Source organism: Trichechus manatus, unplaced genomic scaffold (assembly GCF_000243295.1).
Source record: "Trichechus manatus latirostris isolate Lorelei unplaced genomic scaffold, TriManLat1.0 scaffold00007, whole genome shotgun sequence".
In the NCBI taxonomy this organism is placed as follows: Eukaryota; Metazoa; Chordata; class Mammalia; order Sirenia; family Trichechidae; genus Trichechus; species Trichechus manatus.
The window spans coordinates 14,023,233-14,045,230 of NW_004443943.1; the positions used below are offsets into that span (position 1 = coordinate 14,023,233).

The 21,998-nt window shown below is 40.0% G+C and overlaps 1 protein-coding gene and 1 long non-coding RNA gene across 8 annotated transcripts in view; one reads left to right on the forward strand and one right to left on the reverse strand.

Moving 5' to 3' along the window:
• LOC111822060 (uncharacterized) overlaps nt 1–16,129 on the reverse strand; it is a 29,169-nt gene extending 13,040 nt beyond the window's left edge. Inside the window, exons 1-2 of the long non-coding RNA XR_002825343.1 lie at nt 15,452–16,129; nt 14,292–14,443 (exon numbers count right to left, since the gene is read on the reverse strand). This is a non-coding gene — a long non-coding RNA (uncharacterized LOC111822060). The remainder of the gene's footprint in view (nt 1–14,291; nt 14,444–15,451) is intronic.
• A 176-nt stretch (nt 16,130–16,305) lies between these two features.
• MINPP1 (multiple inositol-polyphosphate phosphatase 1) overlaps nt 16,306–21,998 on the forward strand; it is a 56,138-nt gene continuing 50,445 nt past the window's right edge. For 5 of the 7 annotated variants that reach the window (XM_023739665.1, XM_004369899.2, XM_023739682.1 and 2 more), the window contains exons 1-2: nt 16,314–16,977; nt 20,199–20,396. In XM_023739665.1, the coding sequence (XP_023595433.1) occupies nt 16,341–16,977; nt 20,199–20,396 (835 nt within the window). In that variant the 5' untranslated portion in view covers nt 16,314–16,340. Of the gene's footprint in view, nt 16,978–20,198; nt 20,397–21,998 lie in introns of all 7 variants that reach the window. The other 2 variants (XR_002825458.1, XR_002825457.1) reach the window with 1 other exon arrangement.

Consider the following 21,998-nt stretch of genomic DNA (forward strand, 5'->3'; position numbering starts at 1 on the left):
CACATTATAGGAATCATGGAACGGGCTCAGTTCCAGCCCAGGTAGTTCTTTTCTCTATAATGACTCATCAGAGGGCAAGTACAACCTCTTATCTGGGTAGAATATACAGCTCCTTTAGGGAGTCCTGGGTGGCACAAAGGTTTAAGTGCTCGACTGCGAGCACTTGGCAATTTGAACCTACCCAGAGGTGCATCGGAAGACAGGCCTGGCTATTGCTTCTGAAAGGTCACAGCCTTGAAAACCCTATAGAGCAGTTCTACTTTGCATACATGGGGTCTCTGTGAGTTGGAATCAACTCAATGGCAACTAACAACAACAACACAACAAGTGGATCATTTGAGGGAGGCTGGAGAAGGCTGCTTTTAACCAAAAATGCTCTCACCATTACTTCTTACCCAGTATCTAAATTTAATATATTCTAGGTATGTTAGTTTGGGTTTCCCCTAAAGCATAGCATTTTTTTTTTTTAGGACAAAAAGTTTCCTTTATTGTTTTTCTTTTTCCTTCATTAAAAATGCAATACATATGCAGTACAGTACACTCAGAAAAATATAGATGAGGAATACCAAAAAACCAAACCCATTGCCGTTGAGTCGATTCCAGCTTATAGGACGGAGTAGAACTGCCCCATAGTGTTTCCAAGGAGAAGCTGGTGGATTCGAACTGCCAACCTTTTTGTTAGCTGCCGAGCTCTTAACCACCATGCCACCAGGGCTCCGGATAAAGAATAAAATCCATTGCCGGTGAGTCGATTCCAACTCATAGAGACCCTATAGGGCAGAGTAGAACTGTCCCATACAAGATAAAGAATAGAAAGAAAAAAAAAAAAAACTCATAAATTAATTTACCCAGGGATAGTCACTGTTATCCTTCTCTATTTATTACATGCATTTTATTCATATAAACTGAATACTGTTTGTAATCTGCCATAATCTATTTACGTACTCTCCAATTATTCTATGGTCACCTTTGTCCAGGATTAGGTTGTAGTTCCTTTTTGCCTTTTGTCTTGCAACTGTGGGCCAGTCCACCTTTAACTGGGAATAGATTGTTGTTCTCTTTTCTCTTCTGTCCCTCAATCCAGCCCAGCCCTACATTCAGCCTAGGCCCCAAAGGCTCCTCTACAGCAGAGCATTTGACAAGGACTTGGGTATAGAAATTTTATTTGAGGATGATCCTAGGAATCAAAAGTGAGGGAGTAGAAGGAGAGAAAGGGAGCAAAGCCCAAAAGGAATACCTTATTAAGCTGGTTACCATTGTGGGTGACTGGGGCTCAACCCACTGGGGACCCTCTGATGAACTGTGTAGAACTGCCCAGAACAACCCACCAAAGGACTGGAAGGCTATAGGGCCTTTATCCACTGAATACTACCCTCTATTGGTTGTAGTTGCTTCAATGGGTGTTAACTTCCCCAAATTCCAGGGCCAAGATTCTGAGCAGCCTTCTCAGGTTTCCGAACCAGCCTTAAGGCAGAAAAGTCAAAGTTAGTGCTTTAAGTGGTACACAGGCCAGGCATATGGAATTGCTGTGCTAAACCCTGCTGTGCTAAAATCTGATGGGCTGAGGCATGTGACACAAGGCATCAAAATGGCTATAGTGGGACAATATCCCCTTTCCTGTTTTCCAACACCTGGGACACATTAACCCTCCTTAATGGGGCATGGCACACAAAGAGTTCTATGTAACTAATGGGGCATTTGATGGTGTACTTTGTTGGAAATGGAGGAAGAGACAGAAACTTTTCTTAGCATAAAGATAAGTAGAAAATATGCTGAAGAACCAGTTTGGCAGTATGAATGTTCTGATTGTCATGTAGATGTTCTCCCCAAAGGTCTAGGAGGAAGCAGACCCTTCAGAAAACTGGGGCGAGAAACTGATAAGTTTTATAGTAGTGGTGGTGGTGGTTAGCAGCCCTTGAGTCTATCCGACTCATTGCGACCCCATGGACAAAGGAATGGTCCTGCGCCATCCCCATGACTGACTGCAGATCAGACCATTGTGATCCATAGGGTTTTCATTGGCTGATTTTTGGAAGTAGATTGCCAGGCCTTTTTTCCTAGTTTGTCTTAGCCTGGAGATACACTGAAACTTGTTCAGCATCATAGCAACACAGAAACCTCCACTGACAGATGGCTAGTGGCTGCTCATGAGGTGCATTGGCTGGGAATCAAACCTGGGTCTCCTGCATGGAAGGTGAGAATTCTACCACTGGGCCACCAATACCCCCTTTACGGTGGTAAGGAATAATTATTAGACTACATTTATGGAGTACTTACTATCTGTTAGGCACTGTTCTAAGTCTACTAAGGTTCTAGTGCCAGTGTGGGGCACCTGTGCAGGGAGGGGGGAACTTAAGAGCCTGCATGCGGATAACTTAGTCTCTCTGGTTGAGCCTGGGATGAAACCACATGACTCCCTGGGGCGGGGAGGCTGCACTGCATTGACCAGGGAGACTTATGGAGGGGAACATCTTTGCTGGCTTCCTGCCTGCAGTCCTGGACTGACCCCACAGATGCTGCCCCACCTGCTTGCCCTGGAGAAGCTTGAGAACAGAGTAGCCGCCTTTATTGCAACTCACATGAGAGCTCTCAGCTTCTGAACCCATTTGCTGCTAGTTTTAGATAAATATCCCTACATTATTTTTTATTGATTGCATTGGTGTTAAACGAACCTCCACACACATTTAAGAAGATAAAACAACTTGAAAAAGGGATATTGACTAAACAACTAAAAGAGATGACTCCTAGTGATACTGAAATAAAAGAACACTTTAATTAAAATGTACTCAGAACTCTCTAGTAGATAGAATTAGAGAGCACAAGAGAACGCCTGAAACTTAAAACGTGATTTCAAGTTTCAAAATTCAGTAGAAAACCTGAAAAAGAAAATAAACACTACAGGAAAAAAAATTGTCTGGAAGATCAATGAAGGGAATATCTTACAACACGGAGCCAAAATATAAAGTAATAAAAATAATGAATGAAAAATTTTTAAAAAATGAAGGATAGATTCAGGAAACCTTACATGCAATTAACAGGAGTTTCATAAGGAGAGGTAGCAACAAATGGAGTGGAAGAGTCAAAGAAGCGATAAAATGAAACTTTCAGAGCTGAAGAAATACTTGAAGTTTTAAAATGAAAGCTCTCTCTGTGTTCCGGGCATCTATATCTTGTGAATGTTCTGAATCCCAAAGGAATATATGTTGTAAGTTTTCAGATGGAAAGACTATTACTACAGAGTTGCTTTAAACTCCCTATGAATGGATCGTGTCCTCTGTTAATGAATTTTACCAGCAACTCTGCCTAGCAACCATCAAAGATCTAAAAAAAATGCCATCAGGGGCTGTCCAAAAGAACATGGAGAAAAATTAAAATTTGTGCAAAGAATGAACGGAATGGAGTCCACAGATAATTTCTAATTACCATGCATAGGGACTTTGTGGCCACACTGTAAAAGGGGGGAAAAATCACATTAGCATAAGACCTCCAGTTTGCAACATTAGAAGCTAAAAGATAGTGGAACAATGTTTGTAGGCCTTTGAGAGAAAAGAACTATGATCCAGGAATCCTCAATGAAACTCAGATTATCATTTTTATGTAAGACAAAAGACATTTATTTTGAATACTCAAGGATCCATAAAGTATATACTACATGCACCCTTTTACAGGAAATTAATGTATAAAGAGCATAAAACCAGAACTTAGCATATCAAAATAGAAAAAGATGACTTGTAAACAAAAGGGGTGAAATAAATCTTAGAGTATGATGAGAACTGAAACCACCTACAGCTACACAGCTCAATAAGATTAGGAATTGTCTGCATTAATGTGACTTTACTATTCCAGGAAATTCTTACCCGGGAAGGTAAAATTACAAATAATTTTATTTTTTTGTTTCAGGAATTTCCTGAAAATCTATGTATCTGAACAACAGACTACTCAACTAGCCCTCATTAGGGTAAACAGCTCCCTTTTCAAAACAATAGATCACACAACTGGGTTTCATCACTCTAAACTACTATATCATGAAGTTTGCCCAATCTCCGTAAGTCCCCACTCCTGACCTGACATTGAAAAACCCATCTCAAAACCAGACCCCCCCAAACCTTACCAATATCTTGCCTTTAACTCCGCATTCTTGAGATGCTACTAAAATTCTGTTGAGAAAGTAGGCTCCCTTACTGCAGAAAGCAATAAACTTGACTTTGCTTAATTGCTAAGTGAATATAATGGTCTTTTGATGGAGTCAGCAGTTGGTAATGGTTATATTAAAATGAATTCAATCATTCAACAAATTTTTTTTGTCCATCTTTTATGGGAGAGTTAATATTGGTTCTTGCTGTTACAGGGCTTAATATGAGTGTGAACTGAATATATCTTAAGTAAGGCTAAAAGAAATGCCTGAAACTAAAACAAGACTCAAGAGTTGGAAAAGTCAGGATAAGACTCAAGTAAAATGCCAGATAGAAGGGGGGAGGGCATAGTTATTAAATAATTTTTGATATCTTGAGAGGGGAATATAGGTTTAATCGTTGTTAGGTGCCATCAAGTTGGTTCTGATTCATAGAAATCTTACGTACAACAGAATGAAACACTGCCCAGTCCTGCGCCAGCCTCACAATCCTTGTGATGCTTAAGTCCATTGCTGCAGCCACTGCGTCAATCCATCTCACTGAGGGTCTTCCTCTTTTTTGCTAACCCTCTACTTTACCAAGCATGATGTCCTTCTCCAGGGACTGATCCTTCCTGATAACATGACCAAAGTATGTGAGATGTAGTCTCGCCATCCTTGCTTCTAAAGAGCATTCTGGATGTACTTCTTCCAAGACAGATTTGTTCGTTCTTTTGGCAGTCCATGGTATATTCAATTTTCTTCTCCAACACCACAGTTCAAAGGTGTCAATTCTTCTTAGGACTTCCTTATTCACTGTCCAGCTTTCACATGCATAGGAGGCAACTGAAAACACCATGGCTTGGGTCAGGCGCATCTTAGACTTCAAGGTGACATCTTTACTTTTCAACACTTTAAAGAGGACTTGTGAAGCAGATTTGTCCAATGCAATGTGTCTTTTGATTTCTTGACTGCTGCTTCCATGGGTGTTGATTGTGGATCCAAGTAAAATGAAATCCTTGACAACTTCAATCTTTTCTCCATTTATCATGACTTGCTTATTGGTCCAGTTGTAAAGATTTTTGTTTTCTTCATGTTGAGGTGTAATCCATACTGAAGGCTGTGGTCTTTGATCTTTATCAGTAAGTGCTTCAAGTCCTCTTCACTTTCAGCAAGCAAGGTTGTGTCATCTGCATAATGCAGGTTGTTAATGAGTCTTCCTCCAATCCTGATACCACTTTCTTCTTCATAAAATTCAGCTTCTAGGATTATTTGCTCAGCATACAGATCGAATAGGTATGGTGAAAGGATACAACCCTGATGCACACCTTTCCTGACTTTAAACTACGCAGTACCCCCTGTTCTGTTGATCTACTTACAGGTTCCTAATGAGCACAATTAAGTGTTCTGGAATTCCCATTCTCCACAATGTTATCCGCAATTTGTTATGATCCACACAGTTGAATGCCTTTGCATAGTCAACAAAACACACGTAAACATCTCTCTGGTATTCTCTGCTTTCAGCCAGGATCCATTTGACCTCAGCAATGATATTCCTGGTTCCGCATCCTCTTCTGAATCTGGCTTGAGTTTCTGGCAGTTCCCTGTTGATATACTCCTGCAGTCGCTTTTGAACGATCTTCAGCAAAATTTTATTTGCATGTGATATGAATGATATTGTTTGGTAATTTCTGTGTTATTCAGTTGGATCACCTTTCTTGGGAATAGGCATAAATACAGATCTCTTCCAGTCGGTTGGCCAGGTAGCTGTCTTCCAAATTTCTTGGCATAGAGGAGTGAGTACTCCCAGCGTTGCATCTGTTTGCTGAAACATCTCATTTGGTATTCTGGCAATTCCTGGATCCTTGCTTTTTGCCAATGCCTTCAGTGCAGCTTGGACTTCTTCCTGCAGTACCATTGGTTCCTGCTCATATGGTACCTCCTCAAATGGTTGAATGTTGACCAATTATTTTTGATATAGTGACTCTGTGTATTCTTTCTGTCTTTTTTTGATGCTTCCTGAGTTGTTCAATATTTTCCCCATAGAATCCTTCAATATTGCAACTCAAGGCTTGAATTTTTTCTTTAGTTCTTTCAGCTTGAGAAATACAGAGCATGTTCTTCCCTTTTGGTTTTCCATACTCCAGATCTTTGCACATGTCATTATAATTCTTTACTTTCTTTTCTCGAGCCGCCCTTTGCAATCTTCTGTTCAACCCTTTTACTTTATCATTTCTTCTTTTTGCTTTAGCTACTCGACTTTCAAGAGCAAGTTTCAGAGTCTCTTCTGACAACCATTTTTGTCTTTTCTTTCTTTCCTGTCTTTTTAATGACCTCTTGCTTTCTTCATGTATGATGTCCTTGATATCATTCCACAACTCATCTGGTCTTCGGTCATAAGTGTTCAACGCAGCAAATCTGTTCTTGAGATGGTCTCTAAATTCAGGTGGGATATACTCAAGGTCGTACTTGGGCTCTCTTTGACTTGTTCTAATTTTCTTCAGTTTCAACTTGAACTTGCATATGAGCAATTGATGGTCTGTTCCACAGCCGGCCCCTGGCCTTGTTCCGATTGACGATATTGAGCTTTTCCATCGTCTCTTCCCAAGATGTAATCGATTTGATTACTGTGTATTTCATCTGGCAAGGTTCACATGTATAGTCGCCATTTATGTTGGTGAAAAAAGGTATTTGCAATGAAGAAGTCGCTGGTCTTGCAAAATTCAATCATGCGATCTCCGGCATCGTTTCTGTCACCAAGCCCATATTTTCCAGCTACCGATCCTTCTTTTTTTTCAACTTTTGCATTCCAATCACCAGTAATTATCAATGCATCCTGATTGCTTGTTCGATCAATTTCAGACTGTAGAAGTTGGTAAATATCTCCTATTTCTTCATCTTTTGCCTTAGTGGTTGGTGCATAAATTTGAATAATAATCATATTAACTGGTTTTCCTTTGTAGGTGTATGGATATTCTATTACTGACAGCATTGTACATCAGGATAGATCTTGAAATGTTCTTTTTGATGACGAATGCAATGCCATTCCTCTTCAAGTTATCGTCCCCAGCAGAGTAGACCATATGATTGTCTGATTCAAAATGGCCATTACCAGTCCATTTCAGCTCACTAATGCCTAGGATATCAACGTTTATGTGTTCCATTTCATTTCTGATGACTTGCAATTTTCCTAGATTCATACTTCGTACATTCCATGTTCCGATTATTAACGGATGTTTGCAGCTGTTTCTTCTCATTTTGAGTCCTGCCACATCAGCAAATGAAGGTCCAGAAAGCTTGACTCCATCCATGTTATTAACATTGACCCTACTTTGAGGAGGCAGCTCTTCCCCAGTCGTCTTTGGAGTGCCTTCCAACCTGAGGGGCTCATCTTCCGGCACTATATCAAACAATGTTCCACTGCTATTCATAAGATTTTCACAGGCTAAATCTTTTCAGAAGTAGACTGCCAGGTCCTTCTTCCTAGTCTGTCTTAGTCTGGAAACTCAGCTGAAAACTGTCTGCCCTGGGTGACCCTGCTGGTATTTGAATACTGGTGGCATAGCTTCCAGCATCACAACAACACTCAAGACCCCACAGTACGACAAACTGACAGACACAATAGGTTTAATTATAACTATCAAAATAGGAAGATAGCAATACAGACATACATTAAAATTTGAAATTATCAGGGAAGGAAAAGGAATCATGAGAAATTTGGTAGATCCAGCAAAACTAAAGAAACAAAGATTAATAAAGTATATCTATGCATATACATACATATATACATATATACATAATAACATAGCAGGGAGAAAATTGATTGAATTCCCCTATCAAAAGACAAAATGTCTCAGACTGGGTTAGCAAATTTCAGCTATATGCTATTTATAAGAAATATATATAAACGTACATGACAAAGAAAGGCTGAATATGAAGTGATGGGAAGGTTTAAAAGACAAACCCAAGGAAAAAGAATGAAGGAATGACAATATGAACACCAGATAAAAATATTCTAATATAAAAGCATTAAATGCAGCAGAAACAAATAGTTTATAATAATAAATGTTTCAATCTGCAAAGAAGATATAATCCTATTACTTGCCAAATAATATGACATTGACACACATTAGGCAGAGACTTGTAGATAATCAAGGACCTTTAGTTATGGATTTCTGTTTTTACGAGTTGCTTAAACCTTAAGTCTCTGTTTTCTCATCTCTAATATATTACAAAAAAACTATCTCACAGTTCTTGCAAAAATTAAATGTGATGATGCTCGTAAACATTAAAATGGTTTGGGGGCAGTGTCTGACCTCCTCCAACCCCACAAGAGGGAAGGAGAACCAAGATCAACAGCCCAAGGCTGATTCTTATGAAGTGGAGGTCAGACATGCCTCCTCTCTCCGCCATCTCTACCAGTTCTGACACTAACTGTCTCTCCCACAGCACTCTCTCCTGGGTTTGATAATTCATTGCAATGGCCACACAGAACTCACAGACCATACTCACAATTATGGGATTTATTAGGGAAATAACAGTTAAAATTCAGGCTCGCGAACACTCAGGATACAGTTCTTTCGTCAGGATAGCCTCTCCTCAGCTGTGCTCACAGGCATGCCTCTCCCTGGCCCTCAGTCTCTGCCCAAAGGTACTCAGCTTTCTCTCTACATGGGCCAGGACGCCCATGTCGCCATCTCCTGCTACCAGGTCTCTGCTGCTGGGTCTCTCCTTCTTTGGTAGTGGTGGGTTCTTCCTCCCTTCTCTGGAATTGGCTCTCTTTTAAGACAAAACTGACCAAACCCCTTGGTAGGCCACAATTACCCTATCACACAATCACCTGGATGGGAGTTACAAGCCCCTGGCTAGAAAGGCCACGTACAAAAGTAATTAATAGCACCATAGTAAAGCATGTACACAGTCCCTGGTACATAGTTAACACTCATTAAATTATTGTTATTGTTTTTGCTACTGTTCTTAGCAATAACATTGTTAAAGATCTATCATTTTAAAAGGTCTCAAACTCAGACCTAGAGGTGAATGAATTCTAATACTGGAGTATACCCTAAGATGGAATTTCTTTTGTTCCTATTAATATGCCTGTAAAGAGATTAACCCACTGCTGTCGAGTTGATTCCAACTCATAGCGACCCCATAGGGTTTCCAAGGGTGTAAATCTCTATGGTAGCCAACTGCCACATCTTTCTCCCCCGGAGCCGCTGGTGGTTTCGAACCGCAGACCTTTTGGTTAGCAGTCAGTTGATTTAACCACTGCGCCACCAGGGCTCCTTGTAGACAGATTAGAGATTACTTTATTCTTTTTAGTTATTTTCTTTTTTTAAATTTCAAACTTATAGAAAAGTTGCCAGAATAATGCCAAGGAATCACCTATATTCTTCAGCCAGATTCCCAATTGTTAACATTTTACTATACTTGCTTTAGCATTTTGTTTGTGTGTGTGTGTGCATATTATTGCTGTCTTCTAAACCATTTGAGAATAAGTTGCAGATTTATCCCTGAATCCTTCAATGTGTACTTACCCTTCCCCTGCCCCAAGACACTCTCCTATATAAACACAGTACAATTAACAAAATCAGCGAATTGACATTGATTCAACACCACTCAATCTACAGACCTCATTCAAATTTCATAGACTGTCCAATAATATCCTATTTCTTTTTATTGGGATTGGTATTTAGAAACCAAGATCTGAATGTCAGGTGTGCTTATTGCAATTGGGGTATTACTGTTTATAGCTTGTGTTTATAGTAAACACACATGCATACATACACACACATATACATCCGTACCTATTTCTACATCCATCAGCTTTGTTGTTGTTAGGTGCCATCATGTTGGTTCCAACTCATATTGACCTTATGTAGAACAGAACGAAGCACTTCCCAGTTCTGTGCCATCCTCAAAATCACTGCTATGTTTGAGCCCACTGTTGCAGCCACTGTGTCAATGCATCTCGTTGAGGGTCTTCCTGTTTTTCGCTGACCCTCTAATTTACCCAGCGTGATGTCCTTCTCCAGGGACTGGTCCCTCCTGATAACACGTCCATAGAACATGAGATGAAGTCTCACCATTCTGCTTCCAAGAAGCATTCTGGCTGTACTTCTTCCAAGACAGGTTTTTTCATTCTTCTGGTAGTCCTTGGTATATTCAATATTCTTCACTAACACCATAATTCAAAAGCATCAATTCTTCTTCGGTCTTCCTTATTCATTGTCCAGCTTTTGCATACATATGTGGTGATGGAAAAATAATATGGCTTGGGTCAGGGGCATCTGAGTCCCTAAAGTGACATCTTTGCTTTTTAACACTTTAAAGAGGTCTTTTGCAGCAGATTTGCCCAATGCAATACATCAGTTATATATATTAAAAACCATGAGTTAATATTGATGCCTCCAATTCCGATTCATCTCCATAGTGTTTGTTATATCTCTTCCCCTTCCCATTTTGTAACTCCTTTCTCTGGCAGTTAAAAAAAAAAAAAAAAAAAATCCTGGCCACATAATGTACTGACTCATTTTCTCAATCCCCCTATGTGGAACTATTTTCTTATCTAAGTGGGCTATCTCCTCCACCTCAACTCCTTCACAGATGTCAGCCTAGTAATCTACCCCCACCTCCACCAGCTAGGACCTCTCCATTACTGTGGCCCTGTTAGCTAAGCTTCTTCCTCTGCCCTTGGTGCTATCACTCTCATGGCAAAGTGACTTTTTTAAAAATGAAGAACAGATGAGAAATATGTTTCTGAAGCAGGCTAAATGTCATAAATATATAAAATGTTTCCAAATTTACATATATAATTAACGCAATTTCAACAGAATTCCAGTAGGGTTATTTTGAGAACTAAACATAATGATTGTAGAGTTCATATGAGACAGTATAGAACTGACAAGAAATTTTTGAGAAAATAGAATAGTGAAGAGATACTTTCTATATCTGATACTAAAACCTATTATCTAAAAAGTAGTAATTAAAACAATACGGCCTTAATGCAGTAATAGGTAAGTAGTCAACACAGTAAAACAAAGAGTACTGGAACAGATCCAAGCATATATTAGGAAATAATGTAAGAGAGTGGTAGCATTTCAAGTCAGTGGCGATAGCGTAACAAACAAACAAACAAAAAAACCAAACCCATTGCCATCAAGTCGATTGTGACTCATAGTGACCCTACAGGACAGAGTAGAAGTGCCCTATAGGGTTTCCGAGGAGCGTCTAGTGGATTCGAACTGCCAACCTTTTGGTTAGCAGCTGAACTCTTAACTACTATGCCACCAGGGTTTCCAGGGATAGGGTAGGTGTCAGGAAAAGAAACACAAAGATAATTCTGTTTCCATACATCACATTCTAGAACTGGTTCTACTTGTTGGATAACTTTAGGCAAGGCATCTAACCTTGCTTTGTCTTGATTTCCACACCCACAACATGATATAAATATTCGTTTACATAAATTATGGGATAGCTAGGAAGATAAAATGAGATAATTGCACTGCATAAATTCAAAGCAATATTTTTCCCTATGTTAGCCTCCCTCAGTGCCTCTTCATTCTATCTATTTAGTCATTCATACACATTTTCAACAAAATGTTGCTGACAACCAACTAAATGTAAGATCTGGGATGGATATTTGGGGATCAAAATAGTTTTCAACATGACCCCTGCACATAAGGTTGTTAATCAAAGCACAATTTAGTAGCACCTGTCTTATCACTCGAAGAATCAGAAAAGGAAGCGTAAGAAGTAGGACAGGAATGCTGAGGTGGAGTAATAAGGGGTGTTGTTTGTGGAACCATAATGGTTGCTTCTGTTGGAATGTGAATTGTCCTTTTTACTAAAGGGGTTGCAACCAAGCGTGTGAGTTTTCAAGTGCCTACATTGCTTTTCTGGCTTAGGTACTGTTGGGTTTTAATACTGATATATAACAGAGAGAAAGCAACCCATTCCAATAAAGATTTTTATGATACAACAATACAGTGAGTAAGAACCAAAAGAAGACTAGTTCATGCATGGGCTATTGGGACATCATGAAATTGACATTAATGGACTAAATAATAAAGCCTTCCTCATAAAGTACTAATGAAGAAAGAACTTCTTAAAGTTCTCCATTCTTTGGAACTATAAGTATGCATTAATGGCTTTAAAGTGAACTAACAAATGGTGTTGAAGATCCAAAGGCTCAAAAAGATTTCCTATTCTGGAAAACTAACATTTAAGTAAAATAAGGTGCTAAAACACAATGGCTGTTGCCTATGCCTGTTCTTGAAAATACAAGTGAAAAGAGAAATTTTGACTGGGATTTGGAACCCATTGCGTATCTTTGTAATGGGATAAGTATATATTTTGGATGGAGGGGAATTCTGGAGGAAATGATGTTTCTGTGTAAGAATGTTGGCTTGTGCGGGAAAATCACTATAGCACAGGCCTGGAAAGTAAATAGTTATAGTTTTTCCTATTAAACGGGAGTATCAAAGCATGTAAAGAATATCGGCACAATTAGATCTACCATAATTTTGCATCTGATTTCTCAACTAGTTCTGTGAATTTAGAACAAACGTTCAATGGGAAGGAAGAATTCCCAACATCAAATCCTAGAATGTGTCAGGTGATTAGAAGAGAAATTTTGTCATTGCAAAATAACTCTCTTGGCAGGGTATAATAGAAAATGTAAAACAGCAGCCCACTTTTGTAGTTGCATGTGGTACAATGAAGTTCTGTATGTAAATTTAAATACAAGTTTAAACAAGTCAGCTTAGCTTTAAGCTGATGGAGGATAGTCTAATAGCTATCAGTGATGGTGTGGTTCCTTTTGAGAAAGGGTATCTTGTAGCCAATGGAACTTAAGATCTACGCAGCCCGCACATTCAAGCAAGGTTGAAGGGACTGCTGCTGAGCATGGATTACTCCAGCTCTGTTCATACACAAGGTGCCCTGGTGGCACAGTGGCTAAAGTACTTGGCTGCTAACTAGAAAGGTCGGTGGTTCAAACATTCCATGGGAGAAAGATGTGGCAGTTTGCTTCTGTGAAGATTTACAGCCTTGGAAACGCAGTTCTACTCTGTCCTATAGTGTTGCTATGAGCTGGAATTGACTCGACATCAGTGGGTTTTTGGTCAGTTTCTTCTATTGAAGCTTCTATTTCTTTTGTCAGCTTTTTCTATTGCAACAAAAAGCAAAATAGGCACTAAACCAACAACGGCCAAAAGCAGGAAAAAAAAAAAAAAAGGAATGCTGCAACAGTAAGAGAGTAGAGGTAAAACCCTCTTGGCACAGGCACAAAGTTAGTTGCTTAATGCAGCTGTGAGATAACAGATACCTATGAAAAACTGGGAATTTGCTAGTTTACTTGATTAGAGGAGAAGGGCTATTAAGAAACATTTTAACTCTGCTTAATAAAGTAACTGATATTTATTTTGTGCCAGGAACTGTATGCAGTCTTTATGTGGATTGTCTCATTTAATCCTCTCATCCTACAAAGTAGGTGTTATTCTCCCCGCTTCAGAAGTGAAAAATATTAAGACAAAAGAGGTTAACCTTCTCAATATCTCACAGTTATTTAGTGATGAGTGTGGAATTCAAAATTCAGAAAGTCTAACTCCAGAGACCATGTTCTTAATTAATATTTTATATGCTTACATAGACAGCCCAACTTTTTCTCCACAAAATTTAGCTTCCCCTCCTCTGGACTGTTTCATCAGAAAGCCACCTTTTTAATAACCTCTTTAAAAGTGTAGTAGATGGCTATAACTTAAAATCCTATATATGATACTATTTAATCTTGAAGTGGAATGACTATTTTAGAAGTCCTATGAATAATCTGGCAAAAATGATTTAGCATATTCTTTAATGCAATGGATTAATTAGAAGGGAGTTTCCACTTAAGACATATTAGAATAATATAGAAAAATAGTGCTTTCTTTTCTATGCTGAAAGACACAATAGGTAATGTTCACATCTGGATAATATCACACGACCACTATCTATTCAAGTCTTCCATTCTCGATTTGATTCTCAGAGCAGACCATTTAACCTTTTACTTGTTTTTCCATTCCTCAGTTGCAAACCTTTCCCATCCCTTGCTATTTCTCGCAGTTACAAGTCCAAACCATTTCTACTTTTCATAAGACCGTAACTTCCGTTCCCCGATCTCTTCAGACAATCTTACCTTCTATGTCACTGAGGAAATTGAAGTCACCAGGCTTGAACTCCATGAACTCCCTCCTTTTAGATCCACAAACTTATCCACATGTATACCCATCCTTTCCATCTTCCTTCAGAAGATAAAGTGTCTTCTTGCTTGTCCAAATCAAATTCTCCCTTGAAAATTAAGGAAACTCCGTAAGCCATAGCACCTAGGCTGATCTCCCTACAGTACCAGAGACACAAAGGTCCCTGAATGGTGTAAACATTTGTGCTGGACTACGAACCTAAGTTGGCAGTTCAAATCTACTCAGCCGCACTGCACAAGAAAGGCTTGCTAATCTGCTTCCACAAACATTGCAACCAAGAAAACCCTATGAACAGTTCTACTCTGTAATACATGGGGTTGTGGTGAGTCTGAATCGACTTGACAGCAACAGGTTTGGTTGGTTTACTTTTGGGTTGGTGAAAGGAAAGCCAGACTTAGAAAAACATGGTCCAAACTTCCTTGAATTTGGATGATGACGTGACTTAATATTTACATTAAAGCAATAAGGTGGATTGGAGCCGCCTGCCGCAGTAGCCAATTCTGAGACAGGGGTGAGGTGAGCAGCAAGAGTTTTATTATATATCGATATATAGGAGACGGAGGGGAATAGATTCCTCCAAAAAACCCATCCCCCCAACTGGAGATCAGCCAAAGCCTCTTATAGGGACAGGATTATGGGTCTTAGAAGTTTGTGTTAGTTCCCACTTGAGGTGGTCACATCCCAGATGAGTTAATCTTTTCTTGGGGGTTATCCTGCGACATCCCGGTTTTCTTGTCCCAAGATGGGTGCTTTGTTCGGTTTGTCATTCCTAGATCATTATTGCTTGTTTTCCACCCTCCAAGGAGGAGCATCGGTTAACCTTAAACCTTTTGTAGAGACTGGAACCAGAGGGAAAAACAAGATCATGAGACAATGTGGGGTTAGCAATGGGGAGTAATAATAGTGAGCCGGGCCTATGCAGCCTCTTCCACTTATCCTTTTCCCGACTGTCATATAAACTGGGGTTCACGTGGAGAAATAAATCTACTGTTTGGATTTATGACTTTGCGGGTCAGGTAAAGATTCTCAGAAATAACCTATGAAAAAACCCAGCTGCTGATTTGAGTATGATGTTACATGAAAGGAGAGTACAGACCTGGAGCGGTGGTTAGAGAGCACGTTTGCTTCACACAACAGAGTAGCTCATACTTAATAATGGAGCAAAGCTCTTGGGCCATGATTCAACATGCCCAAGTTATCAGGATTGCTATGTCTCTACTCCCTAATCCTTCGGTATCAACAAGCACAGAACTTTTAGGATGCTGTCTCGCTGATGTCTATATCAGTTCTATTTGTCCAGGCCAAGAAACTACCAAAAGTTTAGCACTTAAATTCCTGGGGAGCCCCTTTCCAAGCTCTCCTTTGCCTTATGGCATAGTTTATTTGCAAGCTCCTATGGGAAGCAAAGTCTTGGGCTTCAGGAGGCACCCTGGAGGAAAGAGCTTTGCATTTTCCACAAGCGGCACAGGTGGATTTGATGCAGTTAGTTCAGAGCTTAAATTCTGAAAAATACAGTAGAATGGGGATGGTGATACATGAGTCATCTGTTCAAAGGTGTCCTGTGTAGGCAGCTTTGTAGACTAAGGCTTAGTTCAGGCTTCATTAACACCCTACAAAATTTAAAAAGCGGCGGACTAGTTGAGTCTGTCTTGAGGCAGCAGCTAAGACGAAACTCGCTCACGCTTGGGAGCGGGAAGGTGTCAGCTGACGCCGACTCCACCTGGACCACAGGTCTGGGAGGCGCCTCGGGGCCTGCTGCACAACCTCCACCTGAGCCATAGGTCTAGGACACTTCACCCGGTTTTCCGCGGGCTCCCTTGACCCTCCGCCAGCCGCCACGACCCTTCAGAGCCAGAGCGCCGGCGATCAGGAACACAACCCGAAAGCACAGACCGGAAGGGCCCGCCGAATCCGTCCCCTCCCCGTCGGAGCCGGAAGTACGACATCAGCAGCTGGCGCGTCGCCCTCCGCGGGCCGGCCACACGATGCCTCGCGGCCCCGGCCGCTTCCTCCGGGCCCCCGTAGCGCCCGCCGCGGCCCTGGCTGCGGCGCTGCTTTCGTCGCTGGCGCGCTGCTCCCTCCTGGAGTCGGGGGACCCGGTGGCTTCGGCGCTCAGCCCCTACTTTGGCACCAAGACCCGCTACGAGGACGTCAACCCCGGGCTGCTTCCGAACCCCGAGGCGCCCTGGAGGGACCCAGAGCTGCTGGAGGGCACATGTACGCCAGTGCAGCTGGTTGCCGTCATCCGCCATGGCACCCGCTACCCCACAGCCAAGCAGATACGCAAGCTGCGGCAGTTGCACGAGTTGCTACAGGCCCGCGGGCCGTGGGGTGGCAGGGCTAGCGCTACTAGCGGCCGCGACGTGGGCGCTGTGCTGGCCGACAGGCCGCTGTGGTACGCAGACTGGATGGACGGGCAGCTGGTGGAGAAAGGGCGGCAGGACATGCGACAGCTGGCGCTGCGCCTAGCCTCGCTCTTCCCGACCCTCTTCTGCCGTGAGAATTTCGGCCGCTTGCGGCTCGTCACCAGCTCCAAGCACCGCTGCGTGGACAGCGGCGTCGCCTTTCTGCAGGGACTATGGCAGCACTACAACCCTGGCCTGACGCCGCCCGACGTCGCAGGTGACCGCCCGGCCGCCAGACCCGCGCACTGTCGCGACTCATACCCTTTAAGTCCCCCTCTACCCTGGCAACAGGTTCAGGTTCTCTGGGCCCCCAGCCTATCCTCACTTCCCGGTGTCCCCAGTCATCCACCCCTCGGGCAGCATCCTCCCAGGGCCCAGGATTAGGACTAGGCTATCTCCCTTCTCATACATCCATTCACTTATTTATTCATCAGGTATGAATTTAGCACTTTCTTCGTGCCGAGGACTGTAGTAGACGCTAAGGATCCAACGGGAAAGCAGACAGGATCCTGCAATTTTTAATCTTCTCTTCCCAAATTGAATTGTCCCCTCAGAATGCCAGCCCGTCCCTATTCCCCCTCTCTGGCCGCTGGTTCTACAGTTGGGTGCGCTTATTTTTTTTTCTTTTAACCTAGAACTTTCTTCTTCAGGTTTTGCATCTGATAGTAGTTCGGTTTTTACTTTACTTATTAGCTTTTTCAGATATTCTCAAGTGTTCTTTACTACCCTGCTTTTTTTTTCGGTTTTGTTCTTGTATATATTATAGAGTTCTCATAGCTATGGTCCAGGGTCACAGGCTGTATCTTAGTAATTTATTCCATTGATTAAGAATTAACAAAATTTAAGAGATCATTTAATAGGATCCTTTTATTTCACAGGTAAAGAAGAGCCTTGTGGATTGTTCTTCACTAGTTTGAGTTCTAGAGTCAAGCACAGAATTTGGTAATCTTATTTCCCAAAATAGTACTTTTTCCTCTCAGAGAATGTTTTAATAGTCATAGCTGTATCCAACACTGATTTCATTAAATCCTCACAACAGCTCTCTGAGGTACCCTACCTCATAGATAAGGAGATTAAATAATTTGTTCAGTTTCATGCAGCTAAGTAGGGACTCAGGTGATCTGATTCAGAGATTGTTCTCTTAACCATTACACTATGCAGTTTCCACTTGTCCTGTGACATGCCTGATAAGAATAAAAACGTATAACATTTTTGTGCTGACAGGTGTTAATGGTTTCTTGAGAATTCATTTTAAGGCCAGAGTTGAGTTGAGGAGCATCACTTAGATTCAAAGCCCAAGTGAAAAACAAATTAGAGGTAGACTGGTTTGTCATTTCTACAGTAACATCCTCTCAAGTGATTCAGGCATCCCCAAGGTGTTTCTCCATTGACTGTGTCATGTGTTACTGCTTTGTGGGTAACTCATTTGGTTGACTTGTTTAGTCACTTGTTGAATTATGCTGTTTAATTATAGCTAGACTTTTTCTGTTAACATGGATGAAAATTCCCCATACGGAAAAAAAAACAAAAACAAAACCAAATCCATCTCGTGGTAACACCATGTGCTTCAGAGTAGAAGTTCACTCCATAGAGTTTTCAATGGCTGTAATCTTATGGAAGTAGATCACCAGACCTTTCGGGCAGACCTTTCTTCCCCCAGTGAATAGTAGCCAAGAGCAAACTTTTCGCCACCCAGGGAACTTCAGAAATTCACCATGGATCTATTAACTGAGTTTTGAAAGCTGAACATACTTTAATATAGCACAATGTACAGCATATACCACAAAGGGACCTCTGGGGATGAATGAATTTTTTTCCTTAGCTGGCATTATGAGAATTGGCATGTGCTTGGAATACAAAGCCAGGGATCAGGATAGGTCAGGGTAAATCCTCTCCTCACCATTTTCAGTCTCTCTGAGCTTAAACCCTTTGCTTAGCCACTTCATTATCATCTATAGACAATAGTTTTGCCTATTGTGTATATCTGGGCTTTTGAGAAAGGCCACTGAATTAGATTTTGTATTCTTATAGAAACGGAACAATCCCTTTGTTTAAAGAGTGGCAGTAATTAGATTACAGCAAGGATGAAATATCCAGATCCATGTGCACAATCATATTTTGAGGCCACTTATTTTCCTAGTCAAGATAATTTGAGAACTGTAAACCAAGGGAGCATGTTGATATGTCATGGCATTGTTAACTAATGTCATAAAGCAATATGTGTACTGACTGTTTAATGAGAAAATATTTGTTTTGTAAACCTTCACCTAAAGTACAATAAAAAAAATTTTTTTTTAAAAAATGGTTAAAGGAAAAACAAAAAAAAAAGAACTATAAACCATTTACCCATTTCCGGGTCCACTGAATACACACACAACCAAAGCAAAATGGTATAACTGCATTCAATTTTCTTACATTTTGTATACGGAAATCATATGTTTGGTGTCCTTTTCATGGTAAATTATTGGAGAAATGAGGATTGAGATACGTGTGTTTTGACTATGACTGGAAAAAAAAAGGCACCCCAGGAGTTGAAGCATTGATTATCAAATGCTTTATAATATAAACCTATACCTTTTTGTTGTCAAATTGGGGAAATAATGTACCTTGTTGAATTCTAAATGGAAAGTTATCTAGGGGCATCAATCAGAAGATAAACCAAATCATAAACAGCTAGAACAGTGAAATATAGTAGACCTAAAACATTTAATGTGTTTTGTGCTACTGTTAGTAGTTTTTGTACAAAACAAATTATTTTGTAAAGTAATACAGGGTTGAGAAAGTTAATTAAGAAATAAAATACTCTAAAAAAAAATCAATGTATTGAATTATCTCTCACTTTATAATTAGAAACTGTTAATTTTTAATTTTCTTTCTCAAGTTTTCTGTGCCTGATAGAAACAGTATTTATGTAAGAGCTTTTTTTTTTCACTTTTTATGACTTTCTTGTCTATTTTTGTTTTCTTTAAAGAGAAGTCATTTCAGTTACCTTTATTTCATTGTGTAGTATTACAATAACACATTTTATTTTATCTTTGATACTCTCTTTCATTTTTTCTAGCATATTCTGTCATGCATCACAGTGATTACGAATGGGGAATTGTTTTGCCCTATGTTTTTATTGGTCAGTTTGTGCTTATTCTATGCATTCAGATGAATAGGTTGTTAGCATTCCTTTTTCACACTTGAAACAAACTTTTTAACAATTCTAAATTGTCATCTATGTCAATGGTTTACATATAAAACCAAACCTGTTGCTGTCAAGTTGATTCCGACTCATAGCAATCCTATAGGACAGAGTAGAACTGCCCCTTAGGATTTCCAAGGATTCAAACTGCCAACCTTTTGGTTAGCAGCTGAGCTCTTAACCACTACGCTACATATATATTACATATATATATATATGTAATTTTTTTTCTTTTTCTTTTTCCCTTTCAGACATGGAATGTGGACCTCCAAGGATTAATGATAAACTGATGAGGTTCTTTGATAATTGCAAGAAGTTTTTAACTGAAGTGGAAAGGAATGCTACAGCTCTTTACCATGTAGAAGCCTTCAAAACTGGACCAGAAATGCAGGACATTTTAAAAAAAGTTGCAGCTACTTTACAAGTGCCAATAAATGATTTAAATGCAGGTAATGTGCCTATTATCTTTCATTTGAACTTCTGGTGTATATAGTTTTTGAACTCTGAAAATGAAATATAAGGAAACATAAAGTTATTCCTTTTAAAGGCTCACAACTGAACTTCCGTTAAGAAAATAACATGTTCTAGGACAAGAAAATTATACGCCTCATGCTTACTATTTTTATAGTCACATTCTTCTTCAGTTTTACGTAAATATACAAGATTCTTGCTATGGCCTTTTTTTTTTTTTTTTTTTAAGGACAGGTATATAAACCATTAACCTCAAGCATTATTTATAAAACCAAAATTATCTATTCTTAATTCTCTCTTCATAAAGTGATACAAATGAAAAATCATACATATAATACTATAGGTTTGGAAGTATATGTTAATGTTTTGTGGGAGCTAAGTTTTAAAAGTAAAAACAAGTTTTTTTTTGTTTTTTTTTTTTGAGGCTGTTACCTCTAGAGATGCTGAAAAAAATGAGAAGTCATGTCAATCATAAGATATGAGTCGGCTGACAGTACAATTTATCATCCAAACTGGAACTCTTAAAAGTGAAAAAGTGACATTATTAATAGTAACACTGGGAAAGCAGATGGAAAACCAGGTCTTGTGGTCACCCAATAATGGGAAATTAAGAAAAAATTTTAAAAAATTTTTTCTTGCTTTCAAGGAATTTATAATCCATAGAGCAGATGTTGACAAGTAGAGAGACAAAGATTGTGGATTTCATTATATTGTGAATCAATTGTCCAAAGACTGGAAGTAGAAGATGTTGGGAAAAGAAAGAAAATAAATTAGAATCTGTCATTCATGGATTCTGGATGCTTTATATGGATTTAAAAAAGTGAAGATACCTAGATGAGTACTTGAAATTGAATTTTTTCCCTTTTCTCAAACTGGCTGTACATTTGGGTCACATGTAGGGCTTTAAAATTTTTTTTTTAATTGGGAAACAATTCAAACATTTAAATAAGCATTAAGGCTAATAAACATCATATATCCACAACTTTGTTTTGTCAAATTTTGACATTAAGCTTCAGTTGTTTGCTTTAAATAAATTGAGGTCGCTTGGTCCTTGTCCTGGATCTCATTCCTCTTCTCTCCCCAGTTATTGTTGTTAGGTGCCATTGAGTCAGTTCCGACTCATAGCGACCCTGTGTACAACAAAACGAAGCACTGCCCGGTCCGACACCATCCTCAGAATTGCTGCTATGTTTGAGCCCATTGTTGCTGCCACTGTGTCAGTCCATCTCATCGAGGGCCTTCCTCTTTTGGCTGACCCTCTACTTTACCAAGCATGAGGTCCTTCTCTAGGGACTGGTTGCTCCTGATAATCACGTCCAAAGTATGTGGGACGAAGTCTCACTGTCCTCGCTTCTAAGGAGCATTCTATCGGTACTTCTTCCAAGACAGATTTGTTCATTCTTCTGGCAGTCTGTGGTGTATTCAGTATTCTCCAGCACCATAATTCAAAGGCACCAATTCTCCTATGGTCTTCCTTATTCATTGTCCAACTTTCGCATGCAAATGAAGTGATTGAAAATACCATGGCTTGGGTGAGGCGCACCTTAGTCCTCAAGGTGACATTTTTGCTTTCTTTTTTT